Below are 23963 nucleotides of genomic sequence, written 5' to 3' on the forward strand. Positions count from 1 at the left end.
ATGAGGCATAATGAGTCGTTTGAATGGTTCATTTTTTTTCCAGAAGTTTTGGGAAAATGTGGAAAAAAAATGAAAACGCATTTTTTTTTTTTACGCAAAGTTGTCCATTTATAAGATATTTCCAACACATAGCATGTACATAGCAAAAATGACACCCCAAAATACGTTCTACTACTCCTCCTAAGTATAACGATACCAAATGTGTGAGACTTTTACACAGCCTGACCACATACAGAGGCCCAATATTGAAATAGCACCATCAGGCGTTCTAGGAGCATAAATTACACATCTTATTTCTCAACCACCTATTACAGTTTTGAAGGCCCTGGAGCACCAGGACAATGGAAATGCCCACAAAGTGACCCCACGTGGCACTGACGACACGTGGCACTGGAGGCAGATGGGGCTGACACGTGGCGCTGGAGGCAGATGGGGCTGGCGGCAGATGGGGCTGGCGGCAGATGGGGCTGGCGGCAGATGGGGCTGGCGGCAGATGGGGCTGGCGGCAGATGGGGCTGGCGGCAGATGGGGCTGGCGGCAGATGGGGCTGGCGGCAGATGGGGCTGGCGGCAGATGGGGCTGGCGGCAGATGGGGCTGGCGGCAGGTGGCACTGGCAGGCGGCACTGGCGGATGGCACTGGCAGGTGGCACTGGGGCCGACGGGCGGCACTGGGGCTGACGGCAGGCGCTGGCGGCAGGCGCTGGCACTACTGGCAGATGGCGCTGACACAGGCACTGGGGCTGACACAGGCACTGGGGCTGACACAGGCACTGGGGCTGACACAGGCACTGGGGCTGACACAGGCACTGGGGCTGACACAGGCACTGGGGCTGACACATAGATCGCTCTCCCTCCTCACACGCTGTCTCTGTGTGAGGAGGGAGAGACACGGCAATGGGAGATGATCTCATATGTTTACATATGAGATCATCTCCCATTGGCAGCTGCGATCGCGCTGTGAACGGCCGCTTTGATTGGCCGTTCACGGCGATCTGTATTTGCCTGTCTCCGGGAGACACGGCAAATACAATACTTCCACGATGCGCGCCCCCGGTGGCGCGCATTGCGGAAGTAAACACCAGGCCGTCCAGGGACGGCCAGGCGAAGGAAGCCGCCCGCTCTAAGGCCGCCATTCGGCTATAGGGCGGGCGCGACGAGGTTAACCACTTGCCGACCGCTGCACGCAGATATACGTCGGCACAATGGCATCCGTGGGCAAATGGGCATACCTTTACATCCCCTTTAATTGGCAGAGCAAGCGGTGCACGCCTCGTACAGCGTGACCGGCAAACTCAATGTCCACCGGTCTCCCGCCGATCGTGTCACGAAGCCACAGAACCGGGAAGTGTTTATGTAAACAAGGCATTTCCCGTTCTGCCTTGTGACATAACAGATCACTGCTAACCGTCATAGGGAGCAGTGCTCGCTGTCTTGTGAGTTGTAGCCCTTCCCCCCATGGTTACAATCACTACCTAGGACACACTTAACCCCTTCATTGTCCCCTAGTGGTTAACCCCTTCACTGCCAGTGTCATTTACACAGTAATCAGTGCATTTTTATAGCACTGATTGCTGTATAAATGACAATGGTCCCAAAATAAAGTCAAAAGTGTCCGATGTGTTCTGCATAATGTCGCAGTCATGATACAAATAACAGATCACCGCCATTACTAATATTAAAAGAGAAAAAACATTTTTTTAGACGCTTTAACTTTTGCGCAAACCAATCTATATACGCTTACTGCAATTTTTTTTACCAATAATATGTAGAATACATATCGGCCTAAACTGAGGAAAACATTTTTTTATTTTTTTTATATATTTCTGGGGATATTTATTATAGCAAAAAGTAAGAAATTATTTTAATTTTTTTCCAAAATTGTTGCTCTTTTTTGTTTATAGCGCAAAAAATAAAAAATAAATCACAGGAAGTGATCCAATACCACCAAAAGAAAGCTCCATTTGTGTGTGTGTGGGGGGGGGGGGGGGGGGTAAATTTTGTTTGGGTACAACATCGCATGGCCTCGCAATTGTCAGTTAAAATGACGCAGTGCCGAATCGCAAAAAATGCTCTGGTCAGGAGGGGGTAAAGTGTTCCAGGGCTGACGCGGTTAAACCTACACAGAGCAACCAGGCTGTACGTGACCCTAATACCCTTCCTCCCCACCCTCCCCATCTCCGTATCTATTCTTCCTTTTTATTCAATTTGGTTTACTTTTTTCTCATCTTATAGAGCCTAGCATTAGACTTTTACGCTCTACGTATCTGCATTAGGAGCGCCGTCTATGCCAATTTTCTCCCAGGAGGTCTGGGGATTGTTCATATGACTGCACTACCAGCATATGTTCCCGTTAGTACTTGACTGTTGTTGTTGGCCCATAATCTAATCACATCTTATGGAAAAATACAACTCTATTGTAATTGGAGTGTAAATTTGCATTGTATAATTGTACAATGTTTTTGTATCATGCACGTCTTTCAATAAAAATATTGAACAAGAAATTTTGCCTATCGATGAATTCCTATTCATTTATTTACTCAACAAAATATCAATAAATAGAAAAACATGTACCGTGGAAAAAGTAAGTACACTCTTGGCATCAAAAGCTGACATTCCACCTTTTGCAGAAATGGCTTTATTAGACATTATAGCTGCCTGCCCGACATCTCTGTGAAATCGTTTGTCTATCTCTGGTGCAAAAGGATTATGGATTGCCCCCCGCTGGAAGATGCTTGTGGGTTTGCTTCCATTAACTGCCCCTTTTCAAAGTGTCATGGGCAATCAAATCAGGGCATTGACTAGGGCACCTCCCAACTCTCAAGGATTTGTTTTTCAGCCATTCCTTGGTGGACCTGCCAGGGTGCATCATATTGTTATTTTTGAAAGGCTCATTTCCAGGGCAACTTTTGGACAGATGGCCTCATAGTCTCCTCAAGCACAATTTAATGTATAGGTGACTTGATGGCTGCAAGCTGCCCAGGCACAAGGCAGCAAAGCAACTCCAACCAATGACATTTCTACCACCATGCTTCACAGTTAGGAGGTCCTTTTGAAAGACAAAAAAGTCAATGTGTTTTTACTTTTAAAAAAAAAAATGTAAGAGCACAAACCCAGAGTAAGCGTGAATCAGCTGAAAAATGAAAAAAGTGTGGCAATGGCAAGTGTCCCTTTAAATAACATGGAACAATAAACAGTAACTATGCATAGTTGCCATTTGTTCCACATTTAAAAGGGACACTTATTACTAGACTTTTTGGTTTTTCAGCTGATCCACACGTTTGAGCGCTGGCTGCAGTGTTTTTACTTAAAACATTTTTTTTTACACTTAATTTCATTACTTGTATATCTTTTATACATGGAACAATTATGCGATACACTATATCAGGGATATGCAATTAGCGGACCTCTAGCTGTTGCAAAACTACAAGTCCCATCATGCCTCTGCCTCTGGGTGTCATGATTGTGGATGTCAGAACCTTGCTATGCCTCATGGGACTTGTAGTTCTGCAACAGCTGGAGGTCCACTAATTGCAGATCCCTGCACTATATTAACAAAAGGTATTGGGACACCTGCCTTTACACGCACATGAACTTTAATGGCGTCTTAGTCCGTAGGGTTCAATATAGAGTTGGCCCACCCTTTGCAGTTATAACAGCTTCAATGCTTCTGGGAAGGCTGTTCACAAGGTTTAGGAGTGTGTCTATGGGATTGTTTTACCATTCTTCCCAAAGCACATTTGTGAGGTCAGGCACTGATGTGGATGAGAAGGCCTGGTTCGTAGTCTTCCCTCATTTCATCCCAAAGGTGTCGGGCTGAGGGCAGGCCAGTCATGTTCATCCACCCCTAAACTCGCTCATCCATGTCTATGGACCTCGCTTTGTGCGCTGGTCCAAATCATTAGGTGGAGGGGAGATTATGGTGTGGGAATGTTCTTCAGGGGTTGGACTTGGCCCCTTAGTTCTACTGAAGGGAACTCTTAAGGCGTCAGCATTCCAAGACACTTTGGACAAAATTTCATGCACTTAACTTTGTGGGAACAGTTTGGGGATGGCCTCTTCCCGTTCCAACATGACTGTGCACCAGTGCAAAGCAAGGTCCATAAAGACAAGGATGAGCGAGTATAATAGCAATAATCCTTATCTTCTCCAAGTGGAGATGGCTTCCCCCGGCCGCCTCCCCTGCCGGGAGAATATAAGGTCTCGGGAGGAGGGATTTCCCTGTCAGCACCGATTGTGTTGACAGGGGAATTGTGCAATTTTTTTTTCCTGTAATCCATGGTTGCTGAAAAGAAATTCACACCATCCATGGCCTGGCTAACACCCTATTATCAGGGCTTAGATGAGGCAGAGGCTTGAGCCTTTCTACACACTACTCCATGTTACACACTTAAGTCACTGATACATTGCCAATTGTGATTTACACTCTGCTTTGTTTGGCTACATCCTATCTTTGATTGTATATGTGAACTGAATACAAACGATTGCAGTGTATGCATGAGCACGTGTTTAGCCCAAATGCCCAACCAGGGAGGATAACACGTGAGCCAGGATTTCTAATTTTGTGATCCAAAAATGTTGCCAGTATAAAAATACAGAACAGGGTGGTAGTGCTGCATTACACACGCTCGCTATGCGAGTAACATCCTAAAATTCCCAAGAAAAAAAAAATCCAAAATAACTGAAAGCTGACCATATCCCGGAGCATCCACGAGCCCCGACACACCCGCCTCAGTCTTCCAAGGTTGAGCTGTTCTGTTGGAATGCAGCGTTAAAATTCAATGTTTCTTTTTTAGAAAAAAAAAAAAAAAACACCACACACGCACACGCGTGCCCAGTCTCATTGCCTGCATAACATTATTTTCACACCCAGACCAAATATTCAAGAGCACATGTCTTCTACAGCATGACCCAATTATTTTTCCTAACACGTGCCAGCTGCATGTTGGCAGCCAGAGCTCACATATACAATATATCTTACCAGAGGGAAAAGAACGAGGTTTGAGATACAACATCATGATCAGCTTCTGCTGCTAAACTCTACAAAGATAAAAAGGCATTTCCTCCTGCATAAAGCTCTGAATGCCAATATGAAATCATCTTACTATCATCATATTAGGCCTCTTGCGCACTGCAGCTTGAAAAAGCTCAGTACAGCTTCTTTTTTTTTTTTCCCCCGGAGCTAAAATACAGCCTATTAATTGTAATGTGCCTATGCAAAGGTGTGTAAACAAGTGTCGTGTATTCTTCAATTTTTTTTTTCCTTTTTAAATAGAAAAATCTGCATTTTTAGCCAGAACATATTGTGGACGCAAGAGTAATTTTGCGCGTGAAAATACGCACAAATACATACAAGGAAAAAAAAAGGGGGGGGGGCTGTAAAAATATGTGCTCAAAACAGGAGTATCATGTGCAAGAGGCCTTAAAGTAGACTAGAACTGGAAAAATATTTCTTTCCCATTTTGGATAGAGTAAAGCTGTCCACAGATGGTTCACATACTGCCTGGTTCAGCAGGGACCGGCCAAGATTCAAATCATCTATGCGCAGGCTGATAGCACACAAGTTGATCCATTGATCAACTTTGGTACAACCAGCAAGTCAGATTTTTACGTGCTGCTAGCAGTAGTCACCGCGTTTCTCCAGCATGGACAACTCCCCGCGCCCCTCTGCCGGGAGAGCACAATAGCTCCAGGGGACTGGGCTGATGGGGGGGGGGGGGGAAATCAAGCGATTGCCTAAGGGAGGGTTACAACCCGTTTTTTGTGACTTGTGTCCCATTGAAGAGATTAAATTTCCTGTCCCATAGCCAAAACAGAAAGTGAGAAGAAATCCTTCCAAAAGTGAAAAATCCCTGCTTGTCCCCAATGGAAATTTTCCTCTCTATTGCTGCTCTGAGGACAACCAAAATTATGTTAAAACATGAAAAATAGAGAAGTGAATCTTCCTAACAGAGGTATAGACCACAATGAAAACCCGACAGGTGTTCTAAGGCCGCGTACACACGCGCGGACTGTTTGCCCAACCTTGTTCGTCAAACAGTTTCGGCAAACAGTCCGCTCAAAATTTGCATGAGCGGACTTGCCCACACACGAGCGGACTGTTTCAGCGAACTGTTTGCCAAACAGTTCGCTCAACTTTTGAAATGAACGGACTCGCCCACGTAAGGAGGAGGCAAATCCGCCCATTTCGAGCGCGTGTACAGGTAGGCGGGGCCCGCGAAGGAGACGTCGCGGGCTCCGCCGCCTGGAATGGGCTTAAAGGGGAACCCCAACGCCGAAAAAAATCGGCGTGGGGGTTCCCCCAAAGTCCACACCAGACCCTTGTCCGAGCACGCTACCCGGCCGGCCAGGAAAGGGGGGCGAGCGAGCGCGCCCCCCCTCCTGAGCCGTACCAGGCCGCGTGCCCTCAACATGGAGGGGTGCCTTGGGGAAGGGGGGGCCGCGCGGCCCCCCCACCCCAAAGCACCTTGCCCCCATGTTGATGAGGACAAGGGCCTCTTCCCGACAACCCTGGCCGTTGGTTGTCGGGGTCTGCGGGCGGGGGGCTTATCGGAATCCGGGAGCCCCCTTTAAGAAGGGGGTCCCCGGATACCGGCCCCCCACCCTATGTGAATGAGTATGGGGTACAATGTACCCCTACCCATTCACCTGTGAAATAAAGTACAAAAACAAACACAACACAGGGAAAAAATATTTTATTGCACAGCTCCGGGGGTCTTCCGTCTTCGGGGGTCTTCTCGCCGGACTCCTCCGCTATCTGTGTGTAGCTCTTTTACTAGCGGAGGAGTCCGGCTTTCTTCCTCCCCGCCGCCGGCCTCTTCTCCCGACTTCGGGGGTCTTGTCCCCCTCTTCGGTTCTTCTGCCGGGCCACCGCGCCTTCTTCTAGCTCTTTTACAGGCGGTGGACCGGTCTTCTGTCGCCGCTGCCTTCCGTTCTTCTGTCGCCGCCTTCGGTTCTTCTGCCGGGCCACCGCGCCTTCTTGTAGCTCTTTTACAGGCGGTGGCCCGGTCTTCTGTCGCCGCTGTCGTCGCCGCCGCCTTCCGTTCTTGTTCTTCTTCTTGTTCTTCTTCTTCTTCTCCTGGCGATGTTGACTCGACGAGCTCTCCGGCCGGAATGCCAGAGCCGCGCTGTGCGGTCACTTATATAGTGACAATGGGGCGGTGTCACATGGTATATGTCACATGGGTTGGTCACATGGGTTGATGTCACATGGGGACTATGACATCGTAAGGGGGCGGGGTCACCATGTGACATCAACCCATGTGACATATACCATGTGACACCGCCCCATTGTCACTATATAAGTGACCGCACAGCGCGGCTCTGGCATTCCGGCCGGAGGGAGCGACGTGTCAACATCGCCTGGAGAAGAAGAAGAAGAACAAGAAGAAGAACAAGAACGGAAGGCGGCGGCGGCGACGACAGCGGCGACAGAAGACCGGGCCATCGCCTGTAAAAGAGCTACAAGAAGGCGCGGTGGCCCGGCAGAAGAACCGAAGGCGGCGACAGAAGAACGGAAGGCAGCGGCGACAGAAGACCGGGCCACCGCCTGCAAAAGAGCTAGAAGAAGGCGCGGTGGCCCGGCAGAAGAACCGAAGAGGGGGACAAGACCCCCGAAGTCGGGAGAAGAGGCCGGCGGCGGGGAGGAAGAAAGCCGGACTCCTCCGCTAGTAAAAGAGCTACACACAGATAGCGGAGGAGTCCGGCGAGAAGACCCCCGAAGACGGAAGACCCCCGGAGCTGTGCAATAAAATATTTTTTCCCCTGTGTTGTGTTTTTTTTTGTACTTTATTTCACAGGTGAATGGGTAGGGGTACATTGTACCCCATACTCATTCACATAGGGTGGGGGGCCAGTATCCGGGGGCCCCCTTCTTAAAGGGGGCTCCCGGATTCCGATAAGCCCCCCGCCCGCAGACCCCGACAACCAACGGCCAAGGTTGTCGGGAAGAGGCCCTTGTCCTCATCAACATGGGGACAAGGTGCTTTGGGGTGGGGGGGCCGCGTGGCCCCCCCTTCCCCAAGGCACCCCCCATGTTGAGGGCACGCGGCCTGGTACGGCTCAGGAGGGGGGCGCGCTCGCTCGCCCCCCTTTCCTGGCCGGCCGGGTAGCGTGCTCGGACAAGGGTCTGGTGTGGACTTTGGGGGAACCCCCACGCCGATTTTTTTCGGCGTTGGGGTTCCCCTTTAAGCCCATTCCAGGCGGCGGAGCCCGCGACGTCTCCTTCGCGGGCCCCGCCTACCTGTACACGCGCTCGAAATGGGCGGACTTTCCGAGCGGGAACAGTCCGCTCATTTCGAAAGTACAGCGGACAGGCCCACACACGGGCGGACTGTTCGCTCAAACACAGTTTCAGCGGACAGTTTTTCGGAATTTCCGAAAGACTTTGTCCGTCCAACTGTCCGCTGAAACTGTCCGCTGAAAGCCCACACACGAGCGGACTGTCCGCCCAAACACTGTTCAGCGGACAAGGTTGGGCGAACAGTCCGCCCGTGTGTACGCGGCCTAATCCTTCTCCACTCAGTCCAAAACTATAAATAAAGGTTTTGTCAGCAGTTATACATGACCATTTTTCCTTTTAGGTCTCCTTTACACTTGCATTGATATGTGAAGAGCAATCAACAGTTCATTTTTCACCCGCCGAACATGACAAAGGGGATCACTTTTCCATGCTGTAATGCAAACCATCTAAGTATGTGTACACCTACCGTCCAGCCGCCTCTGCAGCTTAACTGCTTGCTGACCGCCTCATGCTGATATATGTCGGCAGAAGGGCCCGTACAGGCAAACTAACATACCTGTACGTTGCCCTTTAAGAGGCGGCCTGTGGGTACGGGGATACCTGCGATTGCCTCATAGAGAAGAACAGGGAGATGCTAATGTAAACAAGCATCTTCCCATTCTGCCTAGTGACAGTGTCACTGATCTCTGCTCCCTGTGATTGGAGCAGAGATCAGTGATGTGTCACACATAGCCCGCCCCCCCAGTTAGAAACACTCCCCAGGACACACTTAACTGCCCCCTAGTGGTTAACCTCTTCACTGCCATTTACACAGGAATCAGTGCATTTGTATAGCACTGATTGCTGTATAAACGGCAATGGTCCCAAAAATGTCCACCATAATGTTGCAGTCACGATTATATATATATATATATATATATATATATATATATATATATATATATATATATATATATATATATATATATATATATATATATATATATATATAAGCTGATTGTCGCCATCACTAGTAAAAAAATAAAAATAAAGATGCCATAAAAATATCCCCTATTTTGTAAACACTATAACTTTTGCGCAAACCAAACACTTACTGCTAATTTTTATTTTTTTACTAAAAATACGTAGAAGAATATGCATCGGCCTAAACTGAGGAAAATAATCTTTTTTTATATATTTTTGGGGGATATTTATTATAGCAAAATGTAAAAAATTATTATTATTTTTTTCAAAATTGACGCTTTTTTTGTTTATAGCGCAAAAAATAAAAACCATTTTTCACAGTGCCGAATCTTAAAAAGTGCTCTGGTCAGGAAGGGGGTAAAATCTTCCCGGGGCTGAAGTGGTTAAAGTGATGCTAAAGCCTTAAGGAACACCTTCTGTGCTGAAGCTGCCGCCACCCCCCCTCTTTCCTTACCTGAGCCTGACCCAATCCAGCGTGTGTATGAGCAAAGCGGCTGCTCCCACCCACCACTGTCTCTCTCCCCTCATTGGACAGATTGATAGCAGTGGGAGCGATTGCCTCCCGCTGCTGCCAATCAAATCTGGCGACACAGGACCAAGACTTGGGAGTGAGCACGCATAGATGCACCACCCCCCCCCCCCCCCACCCCAGGAAAGCGGTTTTCCCTGGGGGTATCCAATGAAGTGGGGGTCCTTGAGCGCCGGAAGGGACACTAGAAGAGGATTTGGCTGCTCTGTTTGTTATTTTTTTATTTTAAAACAAAGCTTTGTAAGCAGCTTAAGGGGCACAGTTGGAGGCAGTAAAAACACAGAAATTACAAGGGTATCTGTGCCTATGAAGGAAATATTTTTTTATGCTGCTCTTTCCGGCTTGCTTGTGCAATGTGTTGCCAGGTGATTGAACAGAAATGCTGGAAAATTAACCTGTCTTCATTCATTTTTTGATGCTTTTGTATCCGGCTATTCTTCAATAAAACTTTTTTTTTTTTCCCCTTTTTAAATTCCATAAAAAACAAAACACATACACCAGCTCAATGACCTATTTTTACCACCCTCTACTGCAGGGGTAATCTAAGCCCTATTTACAATTTCTAATTTACCACTTTCTGGCATCTTGAGGCACTGTTGCTGTAACCCTGACCTCAGAGATGCATCCGTCCCGTCACATGTTCCAGGAGGCAGATGTAGTGTTAGAGGAAGTAAAGGGAGATGCATTCACCTGCCCTTAGAAAAATATGGACATAGTGATGAAAATGGAGAGGGGGGAAAAACAAAACAGGCATGCACAGGAAAAAATCTGCAATTATCTAGAACAAACTGTTGTCATTACAAAACATGTCTGCGTTCAAATATTTTATTGAACACCACCAAAAAGTCCATCATATATCAATTAACATCAACTGTAAAAAGGAAAGATTGACTCTACACAGGGAGGGATACAAAAAATGAACACCATTGATGGGTTGCTGTGTGATCCAACCTAACGCAAGGGGTCGATCATTAAATAAACATTTCTAAAAAGGGACCGCTGTGACTAACCCGGATTTTAAATCCCTGGATGGCTGCACTGGCTGTGTGGGTATTGGTAGCTCATCACCCTCCCACGTTCCACCAGAACTAGGGGGTGGGGCGAGTAGGGTGTTAGATCATGTTAGGGTGTATAAAAATAGATGATTAAAAAATAAACAAAAATCAGATTTTTTGAATTTTTATCAAATTTTTATAAAATGCTTTTGGAGTAAAAATCTAAAGATAGTTTTCTATTTAAGATACATTATTAATGTAGTTTATTCAGCACAAAATGGATCTTAGTTATGTAGCACGTGGCTGTATATTCTACAATATTTTAAATTTTTTGGTAAACTCATTCAATGATTCCAAGCCCTGCATGCTGAGATAAGATGCACTGCATTGATGCATTCACACAATTTCATAGTAACCATGAGATAAATCAAAGTTCAGGAATATTCCTTTATCCCATGGTTTTGCAAATCTACGTACACTACAAACTGTATGATTGAATCGGTTCTGAGATCGCTGTTTTACTAACCTGACAGCTTATTATTCTAAAATGGGAAACCTTCATTTTGTTTGCAAATATTAAAATGGTTGTAAACACTTTACAACCACTTTTTCCTACAGGTAAGCAAACTGAAGCAACGGCATGTACAGTTAGCCTGTGACGTTATTGTGGCTCCGGCCAATCACACCACCTGGAGCTTGCGATACCCGGAAGTAACTCCGAGGAGCGAAGTTGGCTGCCGCTGCAGGGGCTTCGATTTTTTTTTTTTTTTATATATATATATTTAGATTTTTTTTTTTGGGTGGTTGAACTTTTTTTTCAACCTAACTAACTAGGAAACTATGATCTCAGGCAAGTAATTCATAATGAGCTAGAATGCTATACATACTAGCTCATTATGCCTTTGTCTTGCAGGGGTTTTTTTTTTTTTTTTATATTTTTTTTAGGGTTTACAACCACTTTAAAGATTCAAACTACCAGCAAGAATGAGTCCTTAGATTTAAAGAACACCTGTCATTTCAGATCCATCATGGCAGCGCCTGTTAGCAGGCATCCACTCACCTGCTGTCGCCATGTCCCTCACCTTGTGTCACTGCTGCATCTCCAGCCGTCCCATTAAAGTGAATGGGACTGTTGAGTCGACAGCAGAGAGGAGCCACTGCAGGACAGAGATGACAGTCGCTCTTTAAAAATTATGTTTTAAATCGAGTTGATTTAAATCAAATCCGTCATGGTTCATCTTTTCTTTTTCTGAAAAGGTAAACACACACTTTGAAGGCAAATATAAAAAAATAAACACCCTTGCCTGCTCTGTGCAACAATATAGCACAGAAATATTGCTTTCCTCATCTTCCTGCAGTCCTCACTAGTGCCATAGGCTCCTCTCCTTCCTTTGGGTGCCTCCTCTAGCAAGCTGGGCACGGAACCTGTGTGTGCATGCATGCTCCCTTCAGGTCCAACGCTGAGCTGTGTGTGTGTCAATAGACATATCAGTTACCCTGACTGGGTGTCATACGACGTCCAGCAGGATAACAGTCACCACGTGCACGTGGGGGCGAGCATTGTGGCGATCTGCGGTGCGGTGTTTCAGTCTGACACACCGCTACTCCGATCTCGGTAAAGAGCCTCTGACATAGGCGCTTTACCATGTGATCAACCGTGTCCAATCACGACTAATCGTGATGTAAACAAGGAGAGCCGTTGATCAGCTTGATCACCGTTGATCAGGAGAGACGATCGGCTACTCTCCTGACTGGGGGGGGTCGTCTGTGCTGATTGTTTATTAGTGCAGACCCGCCTCAGATGCCCGCCCAGGACCATCAAAACCACCAGGGATTGCCACCACACTGGACAACCAGGGACATACCAATCAGTGCCATGTATAAGTGCCGCCCAGCAAAGCCCATCAGTACCACCTCATCGTTGCTGCCTTGTCAGTGCCACTCAGTGAAGGAGAAAAACTTATTTACAAAAGTTTATAAACCGAAACAAAAATGTTTTTTTTCCAGAATTTTCGCTCTTTTTATTTGTTTAGCAAAAAATACCACCAAAAGAAAGCCCTATTTGTGGGAACAAAAATGATAAAAATTCTATGCGACAGCACTGAAAAGAGTGCGAGTGCCTGGTATTGAAGTGGTTAATAAGATACATGAGGGTGTCATTAAGAATTAATGGCACCTCTAAGCTTCTGCAAATGGGCTGCATGTTTAAGTGCATTGCTGGAAAGTGTGCAATTGAACACGCATTCCCACAACGCCCAGATGTAAACCTAGGCTAAAGTGCTCTCCTGAATTACTGATCTTCACCTCACCATCACGCCATCTCTGCTTCCTCCATCATAGCTGATGCCAATACCCTCACAGGACCGGAAGTGACGTCATCCAGTACTAAAAACATTTCAGCTCGGGTTCTAGTGCCGGCTGTAAAAGAGGCAAGGGCAGTAAGGAAGTGCATGCAAGGTGACAGCATCTGTCAAACACTGATCTGGTTAGGTGAAGGACACAATGCTAAAAATCTGCATGAAAAACAAGTGCAATCAATGCGGTAAACCCAGGCATCACTACCATAGACATATATAGAAGAAAGTGCTTTATATTCAAGTTATATGTGGATTATTACAAACTTGGGACATGATTACGTAGCTGTGCAAGCTCCAATACAACGTTTATTTTTTTTATTTAAATCCTTTAGTATGAAGTGCATCCAATACTTGTACAGAACACACATCATTTCATTCCAAGTGTCTGAAGTGAGGCTGAAGAGCAAAACTGGCGTTTGAAGGCCGTTGCTTATCAGCAATAGTACTGGCTGGAGTGGATGTAAGTGTTAGAAGACAAGCGATATCTAGCAGGTACAGGAGGAAATCTAAGACAGCAGATTGTAAACAAATCCCTCATAAAAGATATCTCAGTGTAACTAAGCCATAAGCACTAATGAGCGCGTTTTACCTAGGGACTAGAAAAAAGGAAAGAACAGACGAACACGGGTGTTTGTAAGAATTGTCAAAACAAAGACAATAACACAAAACAATTAGGGAAAGAAAATGACTGTCTATTACCCAATGTTCAAACAGCACTTAGACCTCTGACACAATTCTCTTTCTCATGAAAAGCACGAAGCATTACACAAGGGGGAAGAAAATGACAGACAGAGAGAGATGCCCCAGAGGCCGCTTCTCCATGACTGACAGTTACCCCATATGCTAGCTCTTTATCCTACAGGTAGCAGCAAAACCCGCCATATGGCTCGTTATCACAGATTGTTCACAAAACAACTGTGATGTCCAAGAATAGAGAGAATCAGGGACTCCCCTGGTAATAAAGAACCCAGATCACAATATATAATTGCTATACAAGACCTTTTAAAGCGCACCTTTCCTCGCAGACAAAACAACGCCGCCGCCCCCTCCCCCCCCCCTCCACAGCAGGCACCCTACAATACTATTTTTAGTGCTCCCTAATCCACCTCTAAAGCTCCTAAAACAGCATGTGAAAATGACTTTCGGGAAGTCCATATACACTGTACATGTGGATGGACACAACACCGCCTGAGCGAATTTCCACTCCATTCTATGGTGAGAGGGATGGATCTAGGTGATGAGGGTTATTTTGGTTTGAACGCCATGGCAAAGTGTTGGCTTTATTGCCATTAAAGCGATTGCAAAAGCAACCATTTTTTATTATAAAAAAAATTTAAAAAAGGGGAGGTTATACCTACCTGCTCTGTACAATGGTTTTTCCCCCAATCCTCCTCTTCTAGGGTCCCCCGTTCATGGCTCCACTCACTAAATGCCCCCATAGCAAGTTGCTTGTTATGTGGACACTCCTGCATGCTTCCTCCCAAGTCGGTTCTGTGTGTCCATAGACACATACGGTGCAATTCGACCCCTGTTCTCTCCTCACTGGCTGTGATTGACAGCAGCAGAGGTCGAGAGAGAGGGAGACTCACACCGAGAGATCGAGTATAAGAATGGGGGGGGGGGGGGGGGGGGTGCGACATCACAGACCCAGTCCAGACCGGTGTAGTCGCATCTGCACAGAAGTGTGGACTGAGCTGCAGGGGACAGCTGGGATCGGTGCTGCATTTAGGAGAATTTTTTTTGTTTTTCATATTCCCAAACTTATTTCTTAATTAGGGGTGCACCGAATTGTGCCAAAACCGATAACAAAAAAATGAAAAATACAATTTTTTTTTTTAAACCCCTTCTGCCTTTACAGCCACTTTAATCAAATGATCTTTCCATTTCCACCTGCAGACAGCCAAGATTTTTAAAAAATTCTAGTCTGTGTGTTCAGATGTTCTCAGCTACCTGGTCTTCCTGCTCACTTTTTTCTAGACATCTGCAAGGAGCTGGAGGCCAAATTAAAGGCATCCCCTGCAAGAGGATTTTTTTCCCCCTCTTTAACATTCTAAGTGCACACGTAAATAGACAGCGGGCCTGCATATTTTCTTCTGATACCAAACAGGCATAGTATTCAGAAATAAAGGTTGAACAAACCAATCAGATTTCATCTTTCACGGATGTGACTAGATAGCAGGCACATTCAGCAGTGTTGCGCTGCACTGCCCAATGTAGTCCTTATGGACAAGGCTGATTTATTTCCTATGGTTTTAGTCCAAACGACTGAACTGTGCTGGTGTGTAATCTACAAAAAAAAAAAAAAAAAAACCCGGTAGAGGTTGCATTTTTGCACAGTACAGTAGACACTACAGTACGTGTTGTAAAGGCATAGAAGGGGAAAAAAAAAAAGGGCATTGGCTCTCCAGCTCTTTTGAAACTGCAAGTCCCATGAGACACTGCAAGATGCTAACAATCACAGGCATGACTCCTAGAGGCAGAGGCATGATGGGATTTGTAGTTTCAAAACAGCTGGAGAGCCGAGGTTCCCTACCCCTGCACTAAGGCATGCACCAAGATGTGAAAAGCCCCTTGTAATCTGAATAGTGTATAGTGGTCTCTGTCCTTTGCATATCGGGAACCTGCGTCATTTTTGCCCCAGCAAAATGAATGACTCTCACAAGATAGACATCGTACAACCATTCAATATCACAGCCACAGCCAGCATGCTGGTGATTAAAAGGAAAGGCTTCAGCACTGAGGCTACAATCTCCTTTTTATAACAACAGATAACACAACTTACATATCTGCGCTGACTAGTAAACACACTGGTCCAAGCTGGTCTGGTAAAACCTGTAAACATTTGATAGGATTTCTTCTTTAGTAGTCAGGGCTCCACCCATATTCATGAACTACACAGCATTATTACTGATAAAGACAACCTTTTCTCTATGTTCCTTGTAATATGCCACAGAACACAACCTTTGTCCACCTGATATCATACAAACAATATACTTACAGTTGCAAATGCCCATGACTAGCAAAGATTAGAGATGAGACCCCTTCACACAAAAAGGTAATGCAAGTAAATTATAAAACTTATAGTTTACTAACTCAATATCTTCAACCCTACTACCCATCTTTCTAGAATATATATTTCAGCATAAAAATAAAGGGGAGAGCAAACAAAACCCGCTTCTGCTAAAGGGGAACCTGTACAGACACAGAAGTATGATGCTACAGGCAGATCTAAAAGTTTCAAGTAGAAGTGAATGCAGAAAAAAAAAAAAATATATATATATATATATATATATATATATATATATATATATACACATTTTTTATTTTTTTAATTAGAGATAGATATAAAAATATATATATAAATAAAATCACGAGCAGGCATTTTATCACAGAAGAGACATGCAATGTCTTCGGCAAAAAGAAAAACCCACTACATCTACCTGCCTACTTAGTTTTCAGTGACATGTAAACTGAGCCGTGCATCTCACTTTACATCACAGGAACGGTCCTGTGTCCCGGGATGATTGCCTGCTGCATATGTGCAGGCGTTATGTCATTCCCGCAGCGGCCAATGAAAAAGACCAAAGACGAACACCAGGAAGGAGCCAGGGAGAAGATGCCAGCACAGACATGGTACTCAATATGATAAAACCACACAGTCAACATTTTGCAGATCAGACATGGGTGAGTATAAACCCGGGAGGAGGGCTGGGGGTTTACAAAATAACTGCAACCCTTATAGGTGCGCAGGCTCTAAAACGGTCCTCCAGATCATGGTGTCCTGTGGTCAACTTTTGCAGTGGTAAGAGGAAAAAAAAAAAAAAAAACTACCTGAAGATTTAGCAGAATCCTGCCCTTCCAGTAGAGTTGCCACCTCATCCCTTTAAACCTGAACACCTTTGAATTACACAAGTTCTGAGGCTAATTACATGCAGATAATTAAATGCACCGAGTCTAATTATCTTAATCAGCCATAGAATCTGTTTAATTAATATGTGTTCGTGTTTAAAGGGATGATTAGGCGGCAACCATACCTTCCAGGTAGGATTCAGAGATGCAGACAATTCTGTTCAGCAAACCATGAAGGACATTGGGGGAGATTTACTACAACTGGAGCAGTCAGAATCTGGTGCAGCTGTGCATGGTAGCCAATCAGCTTCTAACTTCAGCTTGCTCATTTAAGCTTTGGCAATAAAACCTGGAAGCGGATTGGTCTCTGTGCAGATTTTGCACGCTCTAGCTTTAGTAGATCTCCCCTATTGTGTAACATTGACTGCAGAAAGTTTGAGTGATAAAGAGGACAATAAGGCTCTATATACCCAGTGGGTTGAACGAACAGAAAAAAATAAAGCAGAGATGGCTTTATGAGGACAGTCCGTGGCGGTTCACACAACCAACCAGCACGCCGTGGCAGCCGTTTGGAGTTGTACACATGCATTTATGCTAAAGTGCAATTGCGTTTTAATATTTTATTTAAATAAAATAATATCACCCTACGGAGATTGCTCCCATCCTTTCCTGCATGATACATATGCTGACTTGAGTCTGGAGACCGAGTGGAGGAGTAAAGGAGAGACCACCTACCCATATTTAAATGTTTAATTGAGAAAGCAATATACAGAATGATACTCCTTGTTTAATGACGTATCTGTTTAAAGTGGTTGTAAACCCTTACAAACCAACCACTTAGGCTTACCTGTAGGTCCAAGAAATATCTCCTAAACCTATACGGTTTAGGAGATATTTACCTGAAGACAGCCACTGATGTCTACGGAGTATGTGGCATAGACAGCGGCGAGCAGGCGCACTGGGTAAGCCACAGATCGCAGCGATATGCCGAGAGTGTCGGCTCCCGTGCGCATGCGTGACGTCATCGCTGCTCCGGCGAATCACAGCGCCGGAGCAGCGAGACCCACGGAGACCCACCAAGAAGATGGACGCTCGGAACTACAGGGGACAGCGGTGACATCGCTGGCTCCTGTGTCAGGTAAGTGACACATAATGGTCTACTATGCGATGCATAGTAGTCCATTATGCTTTACCTTTGCAGGGAATCATAGAGGAAGTAAACCCATTTTTAAACAACTTCTCATACTTATGACCAGCTTTCCCCACCCGAACGACACGCTGTACAGCATTGTATTGTACAGAACAGAATTTTTGTTTGTATAATGTACTTATGCAAATTAAAACAATGTTATTGCGTGGAGTTTAGACCTTTTTTCACAATGCAGTACAGTAGTTAAGAATGCTTAACATATGGATTACTTGTGGCTCCTTGTTTAACGCCCAATTTGTTTAATGACCTGGTCCACACTCGTGGAATGGCGACAAACTGCGGTAATTAAAAATCTCCATAGGCTACACTTTAAAAATTCTAAAAAACGAGTAACCTGTAAAAATTAGAGGAGGTCTAGTGCTAGAAATAATGCTCTCGCTCTCAAGATGGTGGCGATATCTTACGCGTGATTTGAACAGTTTACGTTTGCGGGCGCCACTTACGTATGCGTTCGTTTCTGCTTTATTTCACTTTTTATTTTTACACTGTCCCTTAAATTTTTAATTTGATCACTTTTATTGCTGTCGCAAGGAATGTAAACATTCCTTGTGATGGTAATAGGCAGTGACAGGTACTTTTTTTTTGGGGGGGGGGGGTGAAATCGGGGGCTACAAGAGCCCAAACTCCTCTTCTGCACTCAAAATGCCAAGATCTGTGCTTCTGAATACTTTAACATTTTTAGAACCGGCGCCTTTACGACTCCAGTAAACCGAAAAGGGACGTCATTTCCAGGTTACTACAATGGAGACCCAATCAAAGGTGACTCTGGCTTTGTTCAGGTCTCCGGCCAGCCGGCACGTTGCTCAGGTTTCCTGGTTGGACGGGAGAGCCTGGGCGGAGCGGCGGCGAGACATCCCCTCCCACTGCTTGTGATAACAATCGAACGACTGCTTAGCCGCATTGGTTCTCATTACAAGAAAGCTGATCGTTGGCTCTAAAATGCGGTACGGGGTGATATAAAACCACTTGAAGCAGAATGACATACAGGTATGCGATTTGGTGGCAGGTGGTTAACAAGCGCGTATCACTTGATAACTTTTTGAACACAAACGATATTTACGGACAAATTGAATTGTATTGATATTGTAGTATTGTGTCATATGAGTTTAGAAGAGCGATTTATCATCTTGCTATATGGATTACAACACAGGGACAGCTCTGCAGTTTTTTTTTTTTTTTTTTTAATACACATCACATGGTTTTGCAGCATGCTGGTTTGACATAAGCTGGTCATAAGCCCGGCTTCTGGAGACCAAGCAGCTGCACGGGCTGAAAGTTGGCTGGTTCCTGCCCAACCAATCATTTTTAGATGATTTTTGGCCCGTGGGTACCCAGTGTATAGCACAAGGTAACGGGATCAAACAAAACATAAAAGGCAGAAAAGGGCACTACCCCCACCACCATCCTCAGGCTAACAATGGGTGTGCAGGCATGGAGTGTAGGACACCATAAGTACTAAGTAATTATTTTGATCTATGTCACACGAGGATGCACCATCAAAAGGTACAGGTAAAAAAATAAAATAAAAAAAAAGGGACAAGTGTAAGGACTTGAGTGACTTTGACAAGGGCCAAACTGCAGTTCTTGTGTGAATGTTCCTGGTCTAAAGTGGTCAGGACCTACCAAAAGTGGTCCAAGAAAGGAAAATCAGTGACATGGTCATGGGCAGCCAAGGCTCATTGATACTTATGGGGGAGGGGGTGGAGGCTGGTCTGTGTAGCCCAATCCAACAGAAGAGCTACAATAGCTCAAATGGCTGAAAAAGTTAATCCTGATTCCAATAGGAGTTTGCCAAAAAACACAATGCATGTCAGTTTATGTATGGAGCTGTGTTTGCTCAGGGGGCTCCATGCTGACCCGTGTCCACAGCCAAAAGTGCCTACAACGGGCAGGTGAGCATCAGAACTGGACCACAGAGCAATGGAAGAAGGTGGCCTGATCTGACGAGTCAGGTTTTCTTTTACATCATGTGGATGGTGCGTGTGCGTGCGTGCGTGTGTGTGTGTGTCACTTACCCTGGGGAGGAGAGGACACCAGGATGCGGTATAGGGAGTATGATGCTTTTGGTAATGTACTGCCAGTCATATCTGAACAGGTCAGGGCTGTTTTGGTGGCACATGGGGGGGATCTATTTAATTTTAGGTGAGTGGTCATTATGTTATGGCTGGTGTGTGTGTGTGTATATATATATATATATATATATATATATATATATATATATATACACACACACACACACACACACACACACACACACACACACTGGTCAGGGTCACAGAGGTCCAATCAAATAGAGGAGGGTGGGCGTAGGATATATTACATCCAGTTTCACTGGGCTAGATCAATGTTACAGGGATCTATACTAAAACAGACAACGTATGTATTTTATTTATTTATTTTAAATAGAGAATCACAGAGAACTATAAAATGAAGCAGAATACATGACGATCAATTCCCCTCATTGTGTACACAGAGGAGATCACCTCCTCAGGTTTACCAAATGTCACACAGGGATTAAACAGAGCAATCCGTGTCATGATTAGTATCACAGGGGGGTGTACAGTCAGATCAGTGAACATTATAATCAGCGTCCTAGGGAAGGGACTATGGATAGAGGTAGGATGAGGATACAGAAGTTGTAGATCCATGATGGGGGTCACAGAGTTGTATAGAAGAAGAATCTTATGACTGGGGACACATACGTGGTGACAGGCAGAACACACAAAGGAACCGTGTAAGGGGGGGAGGGGGTCAGTGTAAGTTATTATGGGTGTGTATATAGGGCGATCAGCAAGAGTAGGACAATCAATGTATATTGAGCAATCGGTGTGAATGTTCATGATCGGTGCATATAGGGCGATCGGTGAGTCTAGGGGTGATCAGAGTATATTAGAAACTGTGTATTTATTGTGATCAGTGATCTAGGTGAGTGTTTCTCAATTCCAGTCCACAAGGTTCCCCAACAGGTCATCTTTTCAGGCTTTCCGTTGTTTCGCACAGGCGAATTGATCAGTTTCACTGCCCTAGTAATTCCCACAGCCCTTTGATCTGAGAGAAAGCCTGAAAACATGACCTGTTGGTGCGCGCCTTAAGGACTGGAAATGAGAAGCATTGCTCTAGGTTGATGGGTGTGTACAGGGTGATGTGCGAGTGTAGGACCATCCGTGTAAACGAAGATCAGTGTGTAATATATCTCTATCTCAATTGGAGAGTGTAGGGGCGATCGGTGTATACAGGGTGATCAGCATAACATGTAATCAGTGTACAGTGTGCTGGGTGTGTATAACCAGTGTATATTATAGTGTGATGAGTAGGGGGGTATACAATACAGGAGATGGATGAGGTGATCAGTATAGATTGGCGTTTCTCAACCTTTTTTTCAGTTGGGGGCCCCCTTTAAAATTCTGCACAATCTTTAGGCATCCCATTCAAAAAACAAAATGAATAGTTTTACATAACGCAACAACATGCGCACACATAGGACACGGAGCATTAGAGGTGGTTTATTCTTTCAAAGCAAATACACTTTTGCACACTGGTACTGACTAGTGTTACAATGTTTCTCTTCTCCCTCCTTCACCTAATGTAACCCCATTGATGATGGGGAGTTGGAACAAGGATGCTATGCTGGTGACTGGGGTCCTCCTCCTCAACCTATGATCTCATTGGTTGTTAGGACACCGGCGGCTGGAAGGTTATAATGGTGCAAAATTAAAACCTGTGCAACCAGAGGGCAGGTTTCCACCACCTGCTGGTTTGTATACAATTATTGGCCAATTTGTAGGCATTTTGCCAAGGCACCCCTGAAGAGACCTAAAGGCACCCTGGTTGGTATAGAGAACATACAGATAGAGGAGGTGATCAGGGGCACAGCAGGCAGTGTCACCCCACTACCACATGACTTCCAGTGTCACCCATTTATCACAACATGGCCTTCCTGTGTCACCCCACTACCGCAACATCTCTGCCACCCTCACCCCACTACCACCGCAACATCTCTGCCACCCTCACCCCACTACCACCACAACATCTCTGCCACCCTCACCCAGCTACCACCACAGCTCTGCTATCCCTGCCACCCTCACCCCACTACCACAGCATCTCTGCCACCCTCACCCCACTACCACCACAGCTCTACCACCCTCACCTCACCCCACTACCACAACATCTCTGCCATCCCTGCCACCCCACTACCACATCTCTGCCATTCCTGCCACCCTCACCCCACTACCATTACAGCTCTGCCACCCTCACCTCACTACCATAACATCTCTGCCACTACCACCACAGCTCTGCCACCCTCACCCCACTACCCCTGGGCATCCCCCCACTACACGCACGTCTTCCAGTGTCTTCCCCCCACCCCCACTACCACCACAGCTCTGCTACCCTCACCCCACTACAGCTCTGCTACCCTCACCACAGCTCTGCTACCCTCACCCCACTATCCCTGGGCATCCCCCCACTACACATCTTCCAGTGTCCCCCCACCCCACTACCACCACAACTCTGCCACCCTCACCCCACTACCACATCTCTGCCAACTTCACCCCACTACCATGACAACATCTCTGCCACCCTCACCCACTACCACATCTTTGCTATCCCTGCCACCCTCACCCCACTACCACCACAACATCTCTGCCACCCTCACCCAGTACCACAACATCTCTGCTATGCCTGCCACCCTCACCCCACTACAGCCCTGCTACCCTCACAACATCTCTGCCACCCTCATCCACTATGACATCTCTGCCAACTTCACCCCACTACCACCACAACATCTCTGCCACCCTCACCCCACTACCACATCTCTGCCAACTTCACCCCACTACCACCACAACATCTATGCCACCCTCACCCACTACCACAACATCTTTGCTATCCCTGCCACCCTCACCCCACTATCACAACATCTCTGCCACCCTCACCCCACTACCACATCGCTGCCATCCTCACCCCACAACCATCACAGCTCTGCCACCCTCACCCCACTACCATAACATCTCTGCCACTACCACCACGGCTCTGCCACCCTCGCGTCCCCCCCACTAACACAACACGACCCGACCCCCCTCACCTCTCGAATAGCAGTCTGAGGGTGAAGATGCCTAGCGCAGTGGGTAAGGCGTAGAGGAGGTGCCCGGCCCGGGGGTATTGCTCCCCGCTCTCGGTATCCGCCAGGTCCGCCCAGGTGACATTCTGCGGCAGCCAGAAGCGCTCATTCCAGAACCAGGCCGAGAGGGCAGACATCTTCCCGCCGCAGCCGGAGCGCCGACACTGAAGATGACCACACCCCCCTCCACTCTCAGCCCCGACACGGACGTTGGGCGGGGCTCCGCAGGTCCCCCCCCCTCCACCACCTAACTACACTGGCAGCCTCCCCCCCATATATCAACAGCGCATGTGCCGGGGTGTAGCATGAAGAGGCGTATACCGTGAAAACGTCTGCCCTGTAGCAACTACGCCTGCGCCTGCGCATTCAGGCAAAGCAAGCCGAGCTGTAGAGCTTCATGTTATTCTGTGACAGCCGAGTTCTTTACATGCAGCTGAAGAGGTGCCCGGTACCTGTCACCGGTACAGATCTCATCCCACACCGTGATAGCTGAGTGGAGACACAGATATGGCTCAGCATTATTAACAGTGCCGACACACGGGGGTACTGGCAGGGCAGGACTTAGGGTGGTGGGGGCCCCTGGGCTTGAGTCACTTTCAGGCCCTACCTTCTATTATGTTCTATACATTACTGTATTTATCGGTGTAGAACACGCACCCCAAGCTTAGGAGGGAATTTCAAGGAATTTTTTTTTAGGAGGGTGT

General features: G+C 46.3%; 1 protein-coding gene across 2 annotated transcripts in view; it reads right to left on the minus strand.

The window, feature by feature from the left end:
* CERS5 (ceramide synthase 5) overlaps window positions 1-23451 on the minus strand; it is a 142220-nt gene extending 118769 nt beyond the window's left edge. Inside the window, exon 1 of one of the 2 annotated variants that reach the window (XM_077484300.1) lies at window positions 23224-23451. In XM_077484300.1, the coding sequence (XP_077340426.1) occupies window positions 23224-23396 (173 nt within the window). In that variant the 5' untranslated portion in view covers window positions 23397-23451. The remainder of the gene's footprint in view (window positions 1-23223) is intronic. The other variant, XM_077484301.1, reaches the window with a different exon arrangement.
* Between the last annotated feature and the right edge of the window lie 512 nt (window positions 23452-23963).

This window comes from Lithobates pipiens, unplaced genomic scaffold (assembly GCF_037356315.1).
Source record: "Lithobates pipiens isolate NorthernLeopardFrog02 unplaced genomic scaffold, aLitPip1_a1.2 Scaffold_16, whole genome shotgun sequence".
Classification (NCBI taxonomy): Eukaryota; Metazoa; Chordata; class Amphibia; order Anura; family Ranidae; genus Lithobates; species Lithobates pipiens.